The sequence below is a fragment of the Oncorhynchus gorbuscha genome, linkage group LG24, assembly GCF_021184085.1.
Source record: "Oncorhynchus gorbuscha isolate QuinsamMale2020 ecotype Even-year linkage group LG24, OgorEven_v1.0, whole genome shotgun sequence".
Taxonomy (NCBI): Eukaryota; Metazoa; Chordata; class Actinopteri; order Salmoniformes; family Salmonidae; genus Oncorhynchus; species Oncorhynchus gorbuscha.
In genome coordinates, this window is record NC_060196.1 from 3,357,866 (window position 1) to 3,374,290 (window position 16,425).

At 45.0% G+C, this 16,425-nt stretch overlaps 1 protein-coding gene across 7 annotated transcripts in view; it reads right to left on the minus strand.

Annotated features, from left to right (window-relative positions):
• LOC124012699 (type II inositol 3,4-bisphosphate 4-phosphatase-like) overlaps positions 1-16,425 on the minus strand; it is a 235,042-nt gene that overhangs the window by 136,560 nt on the left and 82,057 nt on the right. For all 7 annotated transcript variants that reach the window (XM_046326580.1, XM_046326579.1, XM_046326581.1 and 4 more), the window contains one exon: positions 15,603-15,682. In XM_046326580.1, coding sequence (XP_046182536.1) covers positions 15,603-15,682 — 80 coding nt within the window. The remainder of the gene's footprint in view (positions 1-15,602; positions 15,683-16,425) is intronic.

The following is a 16,425-nucleotide window of genomic DNA, read 5'->3' on the forward strand; positions in this document are numbered from 1 at the left end:
ATCAATCATTGGGCCTTGGCTGGTGTTTGTTTGCAGACGCGCTCAGACACAAGCTCACACACAAGCTCACACACACACACACACACACCAGCCAGGTCACTCAAGATCCACTTCAAAATTAGACATCACTCCAGGTACCCAGGACGCCGGGAGATGCCTTCAAAACCGGGCACTAGGGGCAACAGTGAACACTATTACCATCAAGTCTGCTTGGGCGTTGTGAACGGTGGTGGTGGCTGATGGGCTCTCCCAAACCTTAACAATTCTGAATTAATGGCTAAACTTAACCATGGAGTTGTTTTTGTTTTAACCCTATCCCAAACCTGAACTATTAACCTCTTAACTTAACCATTTGGAATTAATGCCTAAACTTAACCAGCCGCAAGGCCCTGCCGATAGCAGCGGAGCAACTCAGACTGTTCAAAACACGTCAACATTTGACATTTGAAGCAACTTCGAAATATGACGTTTGGACAAACATTGTCAAACGTCGGAATCTGAAGTCAAATTAGCCAAACTGTGAGATCTTGTTGCACAGAAAGACAGATGTATAGAAAGACAGACACACAGACATGTACACACACACACACACACGCCAGCTGCACAATCTCCCTCCCTCGTGGCAGCGAGTAGCGCTGTCAATCATACCAGTGACAATTATGGCCAGGGACCCGTGCTCACCTTCAGGAAATGAGAAAGAATAACGGAGCGAGGCAAAAGAACGACAGAAGAGAAAAAGAGAGAGTGAAAAAGGGCAGACAGAGGAGCCAAAGAGACTGAGAAATAAACCCATTTTCAGTGAAACACCCACAGTCTGTCTGATTATGCTGAAGTAGCAGCAGTAGCAGCAGCAGTAGCAGCAGTAGCAGGAGCAGCAACAGTAGCTGCAGTAGCAGCCAAGCCAGGCTTATAATTGCATCTCAGTAGCTAGACTGTTGACTTTCTTTTCTCACCAGCTTTTTTTTTCTCATCCCCATGACACACATGCATGTTTGGTATGGGGGTGTTCTATGCTCTGTTCTATGCTCTAACAGGTGTCTTTATTCCCATGGGAACTACCTCTCTGACCTCCCATCATCCTCCAGGTGTTCTCTCTCGCTCTCTCGTTCTTTATCCTTTGTCTCTGACTATTTACTCTCTGTCTGTCTCTCCGTCAGTCTCTTTTAATCGCTCTCTCAATCTCTTTGCCCTACCACACCTCTACGCACACTTCCACATTCTAAATGCAAACTTCTTTCCGTTTCCCTCCGCCAGCCCAGAAATTCTAGATCCACCCCCACACACAGCCAGATAACTTGCCCTGCCCTATGATACCATGTAATTGACCAGCTAACAAAACTGTGCATTGTCTAGTCCTGGGTTGTCTGGCAAATAGGGCAGACAACTACTTGCATCATTCCAATACCATGGTTGCTAAGGCCCTTTATATAACACTATACAGAAAAATACAGGCGTTTGAAGGTCCAACAACTGAAGAGTTAGTCTTACTTTAAAGCCTGTGGATAGAAAAAGAATAACACCAGCCTCCAATTGTCAGGACAAGGAAACAGACAAGATCAGTTAAAAGGTATGATCAAGAGATAAAAACAAGTTCTATTGAAGAGTTAGTCTTACTTTAAGTCCATGTGTAGAAAATACAGCCACCCACATCTATTCTAAAAGATTTGACTTTAACCTCCAACGGATAGGAGGGAAAAAAACAAGAGCGCAAAGAGATCAGCACTGGCCTTCAACCATCAATTACCGATCAAAGAAAACCATTAAGAGTGGTGCAAAGGCATTCAGGGTCTGAGAGTTGAGAAATAAATGAATAAAGAAAGAAAGAGAAAGGAGTTGAGAAAGAGGAGAGGTAGAATTGAGAAAGAGGAGAGAGGTAGAGTTGAGAAAGAGGAAAGAGGTAGAGTTGAGAAAGAGATAGAGTTGAGAAAGAGGTAGAGTTGAGAAAGAGGTAGAGTTGAGAAAGAGGTAGAGTTGAGAAAGAGGTAGAGTTGAGAAAGAGGTAGAGTTGAGAAAGAGGAGAGAGGTAGAGTTGAGAAAGAGGTAGAGTTGAGAAAGAGGAGAGAGGTAGAGTTAAGAAAGAGGTAGAGTTGAGAAAGAGGTAGAGTTGAGAAAGAGGAGAGAGGTCAAGTTGAGAAAGAGGAGAGATGAGAAAGAGGTAGAGTTGAGAAAGAGGTAGAGTTGAGAAAGAGGTAGAGTTGAGAAAGAGGTAGAGTTGAGAAAGAGGTAGAGTTGAGAAAGAGGAGAGAGGTCAAGTTGAGAAAGAGGAGAGATGAGAAAGAGGTAGAGTTGAGAAAGAGGAGAGAGGTCGAGAAAGAGGAGAGGTAGAGTTGAGAAAGAGGAGAGAGGTAGAGCTGAGAAAGAGGTAGAGTTGAGAAAGAGGAGAGAGGTCAAGTTGAGAAAGAGGAGAGATGAGAAAGAGGTAGAGTTGAGAAAGAGGAGAGAGGTCGAGAAAGAGGAGAGGTAGAGTTGAGAAAGAGGAGAGGGGTAGAGCTGAGAGAGAGGTAGAGTTCAGAAAGAGGAGAGAGGTCGAGTTGAGAAAGAGGTCGAGTTGAGAAAGAGGAAAGAGGTCGAGTTGAGAAAGAGGAGAGAGGTCGAGAAAGAGGAGAGGTAGAGTTCAGAAAGAGGAGAGAGGTAGAGCTGAGAAAGAGGTAGAGTTGAGAAAGAGGAGAGAGGTCAAGTTGAGAAAGAGGAGAGATGAGAAAGAGGTAGAGTTGAGAAAGAGGAGAGAGGTAGAGAAAGAGGAGAGGTAGAGTTGAGAAAGAGGTCGAGTTGAGAAAGAGGAAAGAGGTCGAGTTGAGAAAGAGGAGAGAGGTAGAGTTGAGAAAGAGGAGAGAGGTAGAGTTGAGAAAGAGGAGAGAGGTAGAGCTGAGAAAGAGGAGAGAGGTAGAGCTGAGAAAGAGGAGAGAGGTAGAGTTGAGAAAGAAGAGAGAGGTAGAGCTGAGAAAGAGGAGAGAGGTAGAGCTGAGAAAGAGGAGAGAGGTAGAGCTGAGAAAGAGGAGAGAGGTAGAGCTGAGAAAGAGGAGAGAGGTAGAGTTGAGAAAGAGGAGAGAGGTAGAGTTGAGAAAGAGGAGAGAGGTAGAGTTGAGAAAGAGGAGAGAGGTAGAGTTGAGAAAGAGGTTGAGTTGAGAGAGAGGTAGAGTTGAGAAAGAGGAGAGAGGTAGAGTAGAGAAAGAGGTAGAGTTGAGAAAGAGGAGAGAGGTAGAGTTGAGAAAGAGGTAGAGTTGAGAAAGAGGTAGAGCTGAGAAAGAGGTAGAGTTGAGAAAGAGGAGAGAGAGGTAGAGTTGAGAAGGAGGTAGAGTTGAGAAAGAGGAGAGAGGTAGAGTTGAGAAAGAGGAAAGAGGTAGAATTGAGAAGGAGGTAGAGTTGAGAAAGAGGAGAGAGGTAGAATTGAGAAGAGGTAGGTTAGAGTTGAGAAAGAGGTAGAGTTGAGAAAGAGGTAGAGAGAAAGAGGTAGAGTTGAGAAAGAGGAGAGAGGTAGAGTTGAGAAAGAGGAAAGAGGTAGAGTTGAGAAGAGGTAGAGTTGAGAAAGAGGAGAGAGAGGTAGAGTTGAGAAAGAGGAGAGGTAGAGTTGAGAAAGAGGAAAGAGGTAGAGTTGAGAAAGAGGAAAGAGGTAGAATTGAGAAAGAGGAAAGAGGTAGAATTGAGAAAGAGGTAGAGTTGAGAAAGAGGAAAGAGGTAGAATTGAGAAAGAGGTAGAGTTGAGAAAGAGGAGAGAGGTAGAGTTGAGAAAGAGGAGAGAGGTAGAGTTGAGAAAGAGGTAGAGTTGAGAAAGAGGTAGAGTTGAGAGAGGTAGAGTTGAGAAAGAGGAAAGAGGTAGAATTGAGAAAGAGGTAGAGTTGAGAAAGAGGAGAGAGGTAGAGTTGAGAAAGAGGAGAGAGGTAGAGTTGAGAAAGAGGTAGAGTTGAGAAAGAGGTAGAGTTGAGAGAGGTAGAGTTGAGAATGAGGAGAGAGGTAGAGTTGAGAAAGAGGTAGAGTTATGAAAGAGGTAGAGTTGAGAAAGAGGTAGAGTTGAGAAAGAGGTAGAGTTGAGAAAGAGGTAGAGTTGAGAAAGAGGTAGAGTTGAGAAAGAGGTAGAGTTGAGAAAGAGGTAGAGTTGAGAAAGAGGTAGAGTTGAGAAAGAGGAGAGAGGTAGAGTTGAGAAAGAGGTAGAGTTGAGAAAGAGGAGAGAGGTAGAGTTAAGAAAGAGGTAGAGTTGAGAAAGAGGTAGAGTTGAGAAAGAGGAGAGAGGTCAAGTTGAGAAAGAGGAGAGATGAGAAAGAGGTAGAGTTGAGAAAGAGGTAGAGTTGAGAAAGAGGTAGAGTTGAGAAAGAGGTAGAGTTGAGAAAGAGGTAGAGTTGAGAAAGAGGAGAGAGGTCAAGTTGAGAAAGAGGAGAGATGAGAAAGAGGTAGAGTTGAGAAAGAGGAGAGAGGTCGAGAAAGGAGAGGTAGAGTTGAGAAAGAGGAGAGAGGTAGAGCTGAGAAAGAGGTAGAGTTGAGAAAGAGGAGAGAGGTCAAGTTGAGAAAGAGGAGAGATGAGAAAGAGGTAGAGTTGAGAAAGAGGAGAGAGGTCGAGAAGAGGAGAGGTAGAGTTGAGAAAGAGGAGAGGGGTAGAGCTGAGAGAGAGGTAGAGTTCAGAAAGAGGAGAGAGGTCGAGTTGAGAAAGAGGTCGAGTTGAGAAAGAGGAAAGAGGTCGAGTTGAGAAAGAGGAGAGAGGTCGAGAAAGAGGAGAGGTAGAGTTCAGAAAGAGGAGAGAAAGGAGGGTAGAGCTGAGAAAGAGGTAGAGTTGAGAAAGAGAAAGAGGTCAAGTTGAGAAAGAGGAGAGATGAGAAAGAGGTAGAGTTGAGAAAGAGGAGAGAGGTAGAGAAAGAGGAGAGGTAGAGTTGAGAAAGAGGTAGAGTTGAGAAAGAGGAAAGAGGTCGAGTTGAGAAAGAGGAGAGAAAGGAAGAGGTAGAGTTGAGAAAGAGGAGAGAGGTAGAGTTGAGAAAGAGGAGAGTAGAGCTGAGAAAGAGGAGAGAGGTAGAGTTGAGAAAGAGGAGAGAGTTGAGAAAGAGGTAGAGTTGAGAAAGAGGAGAGAGGTAGAGCTGAGAAAGAGGAGAGAGGAGAGGTAGAGCTGAGAAAGAGGAGAGTTGTAGAGCTGAGAAAGAGGAGAGAGGTAGAGTTGAGAAAGAGGAGAGAGGTAGAGTTGAGAAAGAGGAGAGAGGTAGAGTTGAGAAAGAGAGAGAGAGGTAGAGTTGAGAAAGAGGAGAGAGGTAGAGTTGAGAAAGAGGTTGAGTTGAGAAGAGGTAGAGTTGAGAAAGAGGAGAGAGGTAGAGTAGAGAAAGAGGTAGAGTTGAGAAAGAGGAGAGAGGTAGAGTTGAGAAAGAGGTAGAGTTGAGAAAGAGGTAGAGCTGAGAAAGAGGTAGAGTTGAGAAAGAGGAGAGAGGTAGAGTTGAGAAGGAGGTAGAGTTGAGAAAAGAGGAGAGAGGTAGAGTTGAGAAAGAGGAAAGAGGTAGAGTTGAGAAGGAGGTAGAGTTGAGAAAGAGGAGAGAGGTAGAGTTGAGAAAGAGGTTGAGTTGAGAGAGAGGTAGAGTTGAGAAAGAGGAGAGAGGTAGAGTAGAGAAAGAGGAGAGAGGTAGAGTTGAGAAAGAGGAGAGAGGTAGAGTTGAGAAAGAGGTTGAGTTGAGAAAGAGGGTAGAGTTGAGAAAGAGGAGAGAGGTAAAGAGAGAGAAGAGGTAGAGTTGAGAAAGAGGAGAGAGGTAGAGTTGAGAAAGAGGTAGAGTTGAGAAAGAGGTAGAGCTGAGAAAGAGGTAGAGTTGAGAAAGAGGAGAGAGGTAGAGTTGAGAAAGAGGTAGAGTTGAGAAAGAGGAGAGAGGTAGAGTTGAGAAAGAGGAAAGAGGTAGAATTGAGAAGGAGGTAGAGTTGAGAAAGAGGAGAGAGGTAGAATTGAGAAGGAGGTAGAGTTGAGAAAGAGGTAGAGTTGAGAAAGAGGTAGAGCTGAGAAAGAGGTAGAGTTGAGAAAGAGGAGAGAGGTAGAGTTGAGAAAGAGGAAAGAGGTAGAGTTGAGAAGGAGGTAGAGTTGAGAAAGAGGAGAGAGGTAGAGTTGAGAAAGAGGAGAGGTAGAGTTGAGAAAGAGGAAAGAGGTAGAATTGAGAAAGAGGAAAGAGGTAGAATTGAGAAAGAGGAAAGAGGGTAGAGTTGAGAAAGAGGTAGAGTTGAGAAAGAGGAAGAGGTAGTTGAGAAAGAGGTAGAGTTGAGAAGAGGAGAGGTAGAGTTGAGAAAGAGGAGAGAGGTAGAGTTGAGAAAGAGGTAGAGTTGAGAAAGAGGTAGAGTTGAGAGAGGTAGAGTTGAGAAAGAGGAAAGAGGTAGAATTGAGAAAGAGGTAGAGTTGAGAAAGAGGAAGAGGTAGAGTTGAGAAAGAGGGTAGAGTTGAGAAAGAGGAGAGAGGTAGAGTTGAGAAAGAGGTAGAGTTGAGAAAGAGGTAGAGTTGAGAGAGGTAGAGTTGAGAATGAGGAGAGAGGTAGAGTTGAGAAAGAGGTAGAGTTAGAAAGAGGTAGAGTTGAGAAAGAGGAGAGAGTTGAGAAAGAGGTAGAGTTGAGAAAGAGGTAGAGTTGAGAGAGGTAGAGTTGAGAATGAGGAGAGAGGTAGAGTTGAGAAAGAGGTAGAGTTATGAAAGAGGTAGAGTTGAGAAAGAGGTAGAGTTGAGAAAGAGGTAGAGTTGAGAAAGAGGTAGAGTTGAGAAAGAGGAGAGAGGTAGAGTTGAGAAAGAGGTTGAGTTGAGAGAGAGGTAGAGTTGAGAAAGAGGAGAGAGGTAGAGTTGAGAAAGAGGTAGAGTTGAGAAAGAGGTAGAGTTGAGAAAGAGGAGAGGTAGAGTTGAGAAAGAGGTAGAGTTGAGAAAGAGGTAGAGTTGAGAAAGAGGAGAGAGGTAGAGTTGAGAAAGAGGTACATTTACATTTACATTTAAGTCATTTAGCAGACACTCTTATCCAGAGTGACTTACAAATTGAGTAGAGTTGAGAAAGAGGAGAGAGGTAGAGTTGAGAAAGAGGTAGAGTTGAGAAAGAGGTAGAGTTGAGAAAGAGGTAGAGTTGAGAAAGAGGTAGAGTTGAGAAAGAGGTAGAGTTGAGAAAGAGGAGAGAGGTAGAGCCGAGAAAGAGGAGAGGTTGAGAAAGAAAGAGAGAGGTAGAGCTGAGAAAGAGGAGAGAGGTAGAGCTGAGAAAGAGGAGAGAGGTAGAGCTGAGAAAGAGGAGAGAGGTAGAGCTGAGAAAGAGGAGAGAGGTAGAGCTGAGAAAGAGGAGAGAGGTAGAGCTGAGAAAGAGGAAAGAGGTAGAATTGAGAAAGAGGAAGAGGTAGAATTGAGAAAGAGGTAGAGTTGAGAAAGGAGAGAGAGGTAGAGTTGAGAAAGAGGAGAGAGGTAGAGTTGAGAAAGAGGTAGAGTTGAGAAAGAGGTAGAGTTGAGAGAGAGGTAGAGTTGAGAATGAGGAGAGAGGTAGAGTTGAGAAAGAGGTAGAGTTGAGAAAGAGGTAGAGTTGAGAAAGAGGTAGAGTTGAGAAAGAGGTAGAGTTGAGAAAGAGGAGAGAGGTCGAGTAGAGTTGAGAAAGAGGTAGAGTTGAGAAAGAGGTAGAGTTGAGAAAGAGGTAGAGTTGAGAAAAAGAGGTAGAGTTGAGAAAGAGGTAGAGTTGAGAAAGAGGAGAGAGGTAGAGTTGAGAAAGAAGAGGTACATTTACATTTACATTTAAGTCATTTAGAGACACTCTTATCCAGAGTGACTTACAAATTGAGTAGAGTTGAGAAAGAGGAGAGTTGAGAAAGAGGAGAGGTAGAGTTGAGAAAGAGGTAGAGTTGAGAAAGAGGTAGAGTTGAGAAAGAGGTAGAGTTGAGAAAGAGGTAGAGTTGAGAAAGAGGTAGAGTTGAGAAAGAGGTAGAGTTGAGAAAGAGGAGAGAGGTCAAGTTGAGAAAGAGGAGAGATGAGAAAGAGGTAGAGTTGAGAAAGAGGAGAGAGGTCGAGAAAGAGGAGAGGTAGAGTTGAGAAAGAGGAGAGAGGTAGAGCTGAGAAAGAGGTAGAGTTGAGAAAGAGGAGAGAGGTCAAGTTGAGAAAGAGGAGAGATGAGAAAGAGGTAGAGTTGAGAAAGAGGAGAGAGTCGAGAAAGAGGAGAGGTAGAGTTGAGAAAGAGGAGAGAGGTAGAGTTGAGAAAGAGGAGAGGTCGAGTTGAGAAAGAGGTCGAGTTGAGAAAGAGGAAAAGAGGTCGAGTTGAGAAAGAGGAGAGAGGTAGAGTTGAGAAAGAGGTAGAGTTGAGAAAGAGGTAGAGTTGAGAAAGAGGTAGAGTTGAGAAAGAGGTAGAGTTGAGAAAGAGGTAGAGTTGAGAAAGAGGAGAGAGGTAGAGCCGAGAAAGAGGAGAGAGGTTGAGTTGAGAAAGAAGAGAGAGGTAGAGCTGAGAAAGAGGAGAGAGGTAGAGCTGAGAAAGAGGTAGAGAGAGTAGAGCTGAGAAAGAGGAGAGAGTAGAGCTGAGAAAGAGGAAAGAGGTAGAATTGAGAAAGAGGAAAGAGGTAGAATTGAGAAAGAGGTAGAGTTGAGAAAGAGGAGAGAGGTAGAGTTGAGAAAGAGGAGAGAGGTAGAGTTGAGAAAGAGGTAGAGTTGAGAAAGAGGTAGAGTTGAGAGAGGTAGAGTTGAGAATGAGGAGAGAGGTAGAGTTGAGAAAGAGGTAGAGTTATGAAAGAGGTAGAGTTGAGAAAGAGGTAGAGTTGAGAAAGAGGTAGAGTTGAGAAAGAGGAGAGAGGTAGAGTTGAGAAAGAGGTAGAGTTGAGAAAGAGGGAGAGTTGAGAAAGAGGTAGAGTTGAGAAAGAGGTAGAGTTGAGAAAGAGGTAGAGTTGAGAAAGAGGAGAGAGGTAGAGTTGAGAAAGAGGTACATTTACATTTACATTTAAGTCATTTAGCAGACACTCTTATCCAGAGTGACTTACAAATTGAGTAGAGTTGAGAAAGAGGAGAGAGGTAGAGTTGAGAAAGAGGTAGAGTTGAGAAAGAGGTAGAGTTGAGAAAGAGGTAGAGTTGAGAAAGAGGTAGAGTTGAGAAAGAGGTAGAGTTGAGAAAGAGGTAGAGTTGAGAAAGAGGTAGAGTTGAGAAAGAGGAGAGAGGTCAAGTTGAGAAAGAGGAGAGATGAGAAAGAGGTAGAGTTGAGAAAGAGGAGAGAGGTCGAGAAAGAGGAGAGGTAGAGTTGAGAAAGAGGAGAGAGGTAGAGCTGAGAAAGAGGTAGAGTTGAGAAAGAGGAGAGAGGTCAAGTTGAGAAAGAGGAGAGATGAGAAAGAGGTAGAGTTGAGAAAGAGGAGAGAGGTCGAGAAAGAGGAGAGGTAGAGTTGAGAAAGAGGAGAGAGGTAGAGTTGAGAAAGAGGAGAGAGGTCGAGTTGAGAAAGAGGTCGAGTTGAGAAAGAGGAAAGAGGTCGAGTTGAGAAAGAGGAGAGAGGTCGAGAAAGAGGAGAGGTAGAGTTGAGAAAGAGGAGAGAGGTAGAGCTGAGAAAGAGGTAGAGTTGAGAAAGAGGAGAGAGGTCAAGTTGAGAAAGAGGAGAGATGAGAAAGAGGTAGAGTTGAGAAAGAGGAGAGAGGTCGAGAAAGAGGAGAGGTAGAGTTGAGAAAGAGGAGAGGTAGAGTTGAGAAAGAGGTCGAGTTGAGAAAGAGGAAAGAGGTCAAGTTGAGAAAGAGGAAAGAGGTCGAGTTGAGAAAGAGGAGAGATGTCGAGAAAGAGGAGAGAGGTAGAGTTGAGAAAGAGGAGAGAGGTAGAGTTGAGAAAGAGGTCGAGTTGAGAAAGAGCAAAGAGGTCGAGTTGAGAAAGAGGAGAGAGGTCGAGTTGAGAAAGAGGAGAGAGGTAGAGTTGAGAAAGAGGCGAGAGGTAGAGTTGAGAATGAGGAGAGAGGTAGAGTTGAGAAAGAGGAGAGAGGTAGAGTTGAGAAAGAGGAGAGAGGTAGAGTTGAGAAAGAGGAGAGTAGAGTTGAGAAAGAGGAGAGAGTAGAGTTGAGAAAGAGGAGAGAGGTCGAGTTGAGAAAGAGGTCGAGTTGAGAAAGAAGAAAGAGGAAAGAGGTAGAGTTGAGAAAGAGGAGAGGTTGAGTTGAGAAAGAAGAGAGAGTAGAGCTGAGAAAGAGGAGAGAGGTAGAGCTGAGAAAGAGGAGAGAGGTAGAGCTGAGAAAGAGGAGAGAGGTAGAGCTGAGAAAGAGGAGAGAGGTAGAGCTGAGAAAGAGAGAAGAGGTAGAGCTGAGAAAGAGGAGAGAGGTAGAGCTGAGAAAGAGGAGAGAGGTAGAGCTGAGAAAGAGGAGAGAGGTAGAGTTGAGAAAGAGGAGAGAGAGTAGAGCTGAGAAAGAGGAGAGTTGAGAAGAGCTGAGAAAGAAGAGAGAGGTAGAGCTGAGAAAGAGGAGAGAGGTAGAGCTGAGAAAGAGGAGAGAGGTAGAGCTGAGAAAGAGGAGAGATGAGAAAGAGGTAGAGTTGAGAAAGAGGAGAGAGGTCGAGAAAGAGGAGAGGTAGAGTTGAGAAAGAGGAGAGAGGTAGAGTTGAGAAAGAGGAGAGAGGTCGAGTTGAGAAAGAGGTCGAGTTGAGAAAGAGGAAAGAGGTAGAGTTGAGAAAGAGGAGAGAGGTCAAGTTGAGAAAGAGGAGAGATGAGAAAAGAGGTAGAGTTGAGAAAGAGGAGAGAGTCGAGAAAGAAAGAGGTAGAGTTGAGAAAGAGGAGAGAGAGAGTTGAGAAAGAGGAGAGAGGTCGAGTTGAGAAAGAGGTAGAGTTGAGAAAGAGGAAAGAGGTCGAGTTGAGAAAGAGGAGAGAGGTCGAGTTGAGGTCGAGAAAGAGGAGAGAGGTAGAGCTGAGAAAGAGGTAGAGTTGAGAAAGAGGAGAGAGAGGTAGAGTTGAGAAAGAGGACAGATGAGAAAGAGGTAGAGTTGAGAAAGAGGAGAGAGGTGAGAAAGAGGAGAGAGGTAGAGTTGAGAAAGAGGAGAGGTAGAGTTGAGAAAGAGGTAGAGTTGAGAAAGAGGAGAGAGGTCAAGTTGAGAAAGAGGAAAGAGGTCGAGTTGAGAAAGAGAGAGAGGTTGAGTTGAGGAGAGGTAGAGTTGAGAAAGAGGAGAGAGGTAGAGTTGAGAAAGAGAGAGTTGAGAAAGAGGTAGAGTTGAGAAAGAGGTAGAGTTGAGAAAGAGGTAGAGTTGAGAAAGAGGTAGAGTTGAGAAAGAGGAGAGAGGTAGAGTTGAGAAAGAGGAGAGATGAGAAAGAGGTAGAGTTGAGAAAGAGGAGAGAGGTCGAGAAAGAGGAGAGGTAGAGTTGAGAAAGAGGAGAAGAGGTAGAGCTGAGAAAGAGGTAGAGTTGAGAAAGAGGAGAGAGGTCAGTTGAGAAAGAGGAGAGATGAGAAAGAGGTAGAGTTGAGAAAGAGGAGAGGTCGAGAAAGAGGAGAGGTAGAGTTGAGAAAGAGGAGAGAGGTAGAGTTGAGAAAGAGGAGAGAGGTCGAGTTGAGAAAGAGGTCGAGTTGAGAAAGAGGAAAGAGGTCGAGTTGAGAAAGAGGAGAGAGGTCGAGAAAGAGGAGAGGTAGAGTTGAGAAAGAGGAGAGAGGTAGAGCTGAGAAAGAGGTAGAGTTGAGAAAGAGGAGAGAGGTCAAGTTGAGAAAGAGGAGAGATGAGAAAGAGGTAGAGTTGAGAAAGAGGAGAGAGGTCGAGAAAGAGGAGAGGTAGAGTTGAGAAAGAGGAGAGGTAGAGTTGAGAAAGAGGTCGAGTTGAGAAAGAGGAAAGAGGTCAAGTTGAGAAAGAGGAAAGAGGTCGAGTTGAGAAAGAGGAGAGAGGTCGAGAAAGAGGAGAGGTAGAGTTGAGAAGGAGGAGAGAGGTAGAGTTGAGAAAGAGGTCGAGTTGAGAAAGAGCAAAGAGGTCGAGTTGAGAAAGAGGAGAGAGGTCGAGTTGAGAAAGAGGAGAGAGGTAGAGTTGAGAAAGAGGAGAGAGGTAGAGTTGAGAATGAGGAGAGAGGTAGAGTTGAGAAAAAGAGGAGAGAGGTAGAGTTGAGAAAGAGGAGAGAGAGTTGAGAGTTGAGAAAGAGGAGAGAGGTAGAGTTGAGAAAGAGGAGAGAGGTAGAGTTGAGAAAGAGGAGAGAGGTAGAGTTGAGAAAGAGGAGAGAGGTAGAGCTGAGAAAGAGGAGAGAGGTAGAGCTGAGAAAGAGGAGAGAGGTAGAGTTGAGAAAGAGGAGAGAGAAAGTAGAGCTGAGAAAGAGGAGAGAGGTAGAGCTGAGAAAGAGGAGAGAGGTAGAGCTGAGAAAGAGGAGAGAGGTAGAGCTGAGAAAGAGGAGAGAGGAGGTAGAGCTGAGAAAGAGGAGAGAGGTAGAGCTGAGAAAGAGGAGAGAGGTAGAGCTGAGAAAGAGGAGAGAGGTAGAGCTGAGAAAGAGGAAAGAGGTAGAGTTGAGAAAGAGGAGAGAGGTAGAGTGAGAAAGAGGAGAGAGGAGAAAGAGGTAGAGTTGAGAAAGAAGAGAGAGGTAGAGTGAGAAAGAGGTAGAGTAGAGCTGAGAAAGAGGAGAGGTAGAGCTGAGAAAGAGGAGAGAGAGAAAGAGGTAGAGTTGAGAAAGAGGAGAGGTCGAGAAAGAGGAGAGGTAGAGTTGAGAAAGAGGAGAGTTGAGAAAGAGGTAGAGTTGAGAAAGAGGAGAGAGGTAGAGTTGAGAAAGAGGTAGAGTTGAGAAAGAGGAAAGAGGTTTAGCAGAAAGAGGAGAGAGGTAGAGTTGAGAAAGAGAGTAGAGTTGAGAAAGAGGAGAGAGAAAGTAGAGTTGAGAAAGAGGAGAGAGGTAGAGTTGAGAGAAAGAGGAAAGATAGAGTTGAGAAAGAGGTAGAGAGAAAGAGTAGAGTTGAGAAAGAGGAGAGAGGTAGAGCTGAGAAAGAGGAGAGGTAGAGTTGAGAAAGAGGAGAGAGGTAGAGCTGAGAAAGAGGTAGAGTTGAGAAAGAGGAGAGAGGTCAAGTTGAGAAAGAGGAGAGATGAGAAAGAGGTAGAGTTGAGAAAGAGGAGAGAGGTCGAGAAAGAGGAGAGGTAGAGTTGAGAAAGAGGAGAGAGGTAGAGTTGAGAAAGAGGTAGAGGTTTGAGAAAGAGGTAGAGTTGAGAAAGAGGAAAGAGGTCGAGTTGAGAAAGAGGAGAGAGGTCGAGAAAGAGGAGAGGTAGAGTTGAGAAAGAGGAGAGAGGTAGAGCTGAGAAAGAGGTAGAGTTGAGAAAGAGGAGAGAGGTCAAGTTGAGAAAGAGGAGAGATGAGAAAGAGGTAGAGTTGAGAAAGAGGAGAGAGGTCGAGAAAGAGGAGAGGTAGAGTTGAGAAAGAGGAGAGGTAGAGTTGAGAAAGAGGTCGAGTTGAGAAAGAGGAAAGAGGTCAGAGTTGAGAAAGAGGAAAGAGGTAGAGTTGAGAAAGAGGTAGAGGTCGAGAAAGAGGAGAGGTAGAGTTGAGAAAAGGAGAGAGGTAGAGTTGAGAAAGAGGTCGAGTTGAGAAAGAGCAAAGAGGTAGAGTTGAGAAAGAGGAGAGAGTTGAGAAAGAGAGAGAGAAAGAGGAGAGAGGAGTTGAGAAAGAGGAGAGAGGTAGAGTTGAGAATGAGGAGAGAGGTAGAGTTGAGAAAGAGGAGAGAGGTAGAGTTGAGAAAGAGGAGAGGTAGGTAGAGTTGAGAAAGAGGAGAGAGGTAGAGTTGAGAAAGAGGAGAGGGTAGAGTTGAGAAAGAGGAGAGAGGTAGAGTTGAGAAAGAGGAGAAAGAGGTAGAGTTGAGAAAGGTAGAGAGAGGTAGAGCCGAGAAAGAGGAGAGAGGTTGAGTTGAGAAAGAAGAGAGAGAAAGTAGAGCTGAGAAAGAGGAGAGAGGTAGAGCTGAGAAAGAGGAGAGAGGTAGAGCTGAGAAAGAGGAGAGAGGTAGAGTTGAGAAAGAGGAGAGAGGTAGAGTTGAGAAAGAGGAGAGAGGTAGAGCTGAGAAAGAGGAGAGAGGTAGAGTTGAGAAAGAGGAGAGAGGTAGAGTTGAGAAAGAGGAGAGAGTAGAGTTGAGAAAGAGGAGAGAGGTAGAGTTGAGAAAGAGGAGAGAGTTGAGAAAAAGAGGAGAGAGGTAGAGTTGAGAAAGAGGAGAGAGGTAGAGCTGAGAAAGAGTTGAGAGAGGTAGAGTTGAGAAAGAGGAGAGATGAGAAAGAGGTAGAGTTGAGAAAGAGGAGAGAGGTCGAGAAAGAGGAGAGGTAGAGTTGAGAAAGAGGAGAGAGGTAGAGTTGAGAAAGAGGAGAGAGGTCGAGTTGAGAAAGAGGTCGAGTTGAGAAAGAGGAAAGAGGTCGAGCCGAGAAAGAGGAGAGAGGTTGAGTTGAGAAAGAAGAGAGAGGTAGAGCTGAGAAAGAGGAGAGAGAGTAGAGGTAGAGTTGAGAAAGAGGAGAGAGGTCAAGTTGAGAAAGAGGAGAGAGGTAGAGTTGAGAAGAGGAGAGGTAGAGGTCAAGTGAGAAAGAGGAGAGGTAGAGTTGAGAAAGAGGAGAGAGGTAGAGTTGAGAAAGAGGAGAGAGGTAGAGTTGAGAAAGAGGAGAGAGGTCGAGTTGAGAAAGAGGAGAAAGAGGTAGAGTTGAGAAAGAGGAGAGAGGTAGAGTTGAGAAAGAGGAGAGGTAGAGTTGAGAAAGAGGAGAGAGGTAGAGCTGAGAAAGAGGAGAAAGAGGTAGAGCAAGAGAAAGAGGAGAAAGAGGTTGAGTTGAGAAAGAAGAGAGAGGTAGAGCTGAGAAAGAGGAGAGAGTTGAGAAAGAGGTCGAGGAGAGAGGTAGAGTTGAGAAAGAGGAGAGAGGTAGAGCTGAGAAAGAGGAGGAGGTAGAGCTTGAGAAAGAGGAGAGAGGTAGAGTTGAGAAAGAGGAGAGAGGTAGAGCTGTGAGAAAGAGGAGAGAGGTAGAGCTGAGAAAGAGGAGAGAGGTAGAGCTGAGAAAGAGGAGAGAGGTAGAGCTGAGAAAGAGGAGAGAGGTAGAGCTGAGAAAGAGGAGAGAGGTAGAGCTGAGAAAGAGGAGAGAGGTAGAGCTGAGAAAGAGGAGAGAGGTAGAGCTGAGAAAGAGGAGAGAGGTAGAGCTGAGAAAGGAGAGAGGTAGAGCTGAGAAAGAGAGAGAGGTAGAGCTGAGAAAGAGGAGAGAGGTAGAGCTGAGAAAGAGAGGTAGAGAGAAAGAGGAGAGAGCTGAGAAAGAGGAGAGAGGTAGAGTTGAGAAAGAGGAGAGAGGTAGAGTTGAGAAAGAGGAGAGAGGTAGAGTTGAGAAAGAGGAGAGAGGTAGAGTTGAGAAAGAGGAGAGAGGTAGAGTTGAGAAAGAGGAGAGAGGTAGAGTTGAGAAAGAGGAGAGAGGTAGAGCTGAGAAAGAGGAGAGAGGTAGAGTTGAGAAAGAGGAGAGAGGTTGAGTTGAGAAAGAAGAGAGAGGTAGAGCTGAGAAAGAGGAGAGAGGTAGAGCTGAGAAAGAGGAGAGAGGTAGAGCTGAGAAAGAGGAGAGAGGTAGAGCTGAGAAAGAGGAGAGAGGTAGAGCTGAGAAAGAGGAGAGAGGTAGAGCTGAGAAAGAGGAGAGAGGTAGAGCTGAGAAAGAGGAGAGAGGTAGAGCTGAGAAAGAGGAGAGAGGTAGAGCTGAGAAAGAGGAGAGAGGTAGAGCTGAGAAAGAGGAGAGAGGTAGAGTTGAGAAAGAGGAGAGAGCAATGTTCAATCACCTTAGATTGAGGGTCAGCTGATCGTCCTTTGACCTCAGCAGGTCGCTAACGGAGAAGGTAGCGCTGCCCAGGAAACTGCTCTGTGGACAGAGAACAAAGACAGCAGTCAGGCGTTAGCATGCTAGTTTAGTAGCATACATCAAGTCAGTTAACAGCCAATCATTAGCATCATGAAAGCATTCAGCAAGTAGCAAGTAATCTTACAGCTAATTAGCATTAGTATTGAAATCCGAATGGACATTTACTGATACTTCTGGCGCCCTATAGGTGAGTGCATTACGCTCCTGTCAAGAGGTCGACCTTTATGGCACAGGTGGTAGTGTGCTTGACCCTCAGAGTTGCCGGTTCAAGCCGCACTCTGACTGCCCTGCCTACATTGCTACAAAATCCAAAATGTATTCAAAGCACACCGGAGTATGCTGCAATATATCAACAACCTTTGCTGTGCCCTTTGGAAGCACAGAAACAGGTGAAATGCTGGAAAGACACGTTAGAAAAAACCGATTGCGAACCCACCCAACAGCAAACTCAACCTCTGCCTTGCGGTAAAGCAAGCTTGTCCAATTCAAAAAGGGACAATCTGCAGTTACTACATCCATTAAATGAATGATACATACCCATTGATTCTGGAAGAATATAACTTCTAAAAGCCTCATGAGCTTAGTGCAGCTGTTGTACCCCATCAGAACCCAAAATATAGGCTTGTTTTACTCTATTCTCTCGTGGACAGACTACCAATATATCTGTGGTAGATCTATGATGACAGAACGGGGAGAAGGAGATACCGAGCAGCATCCGTTCCGGTGTTTGGGTTTTTCGTCAC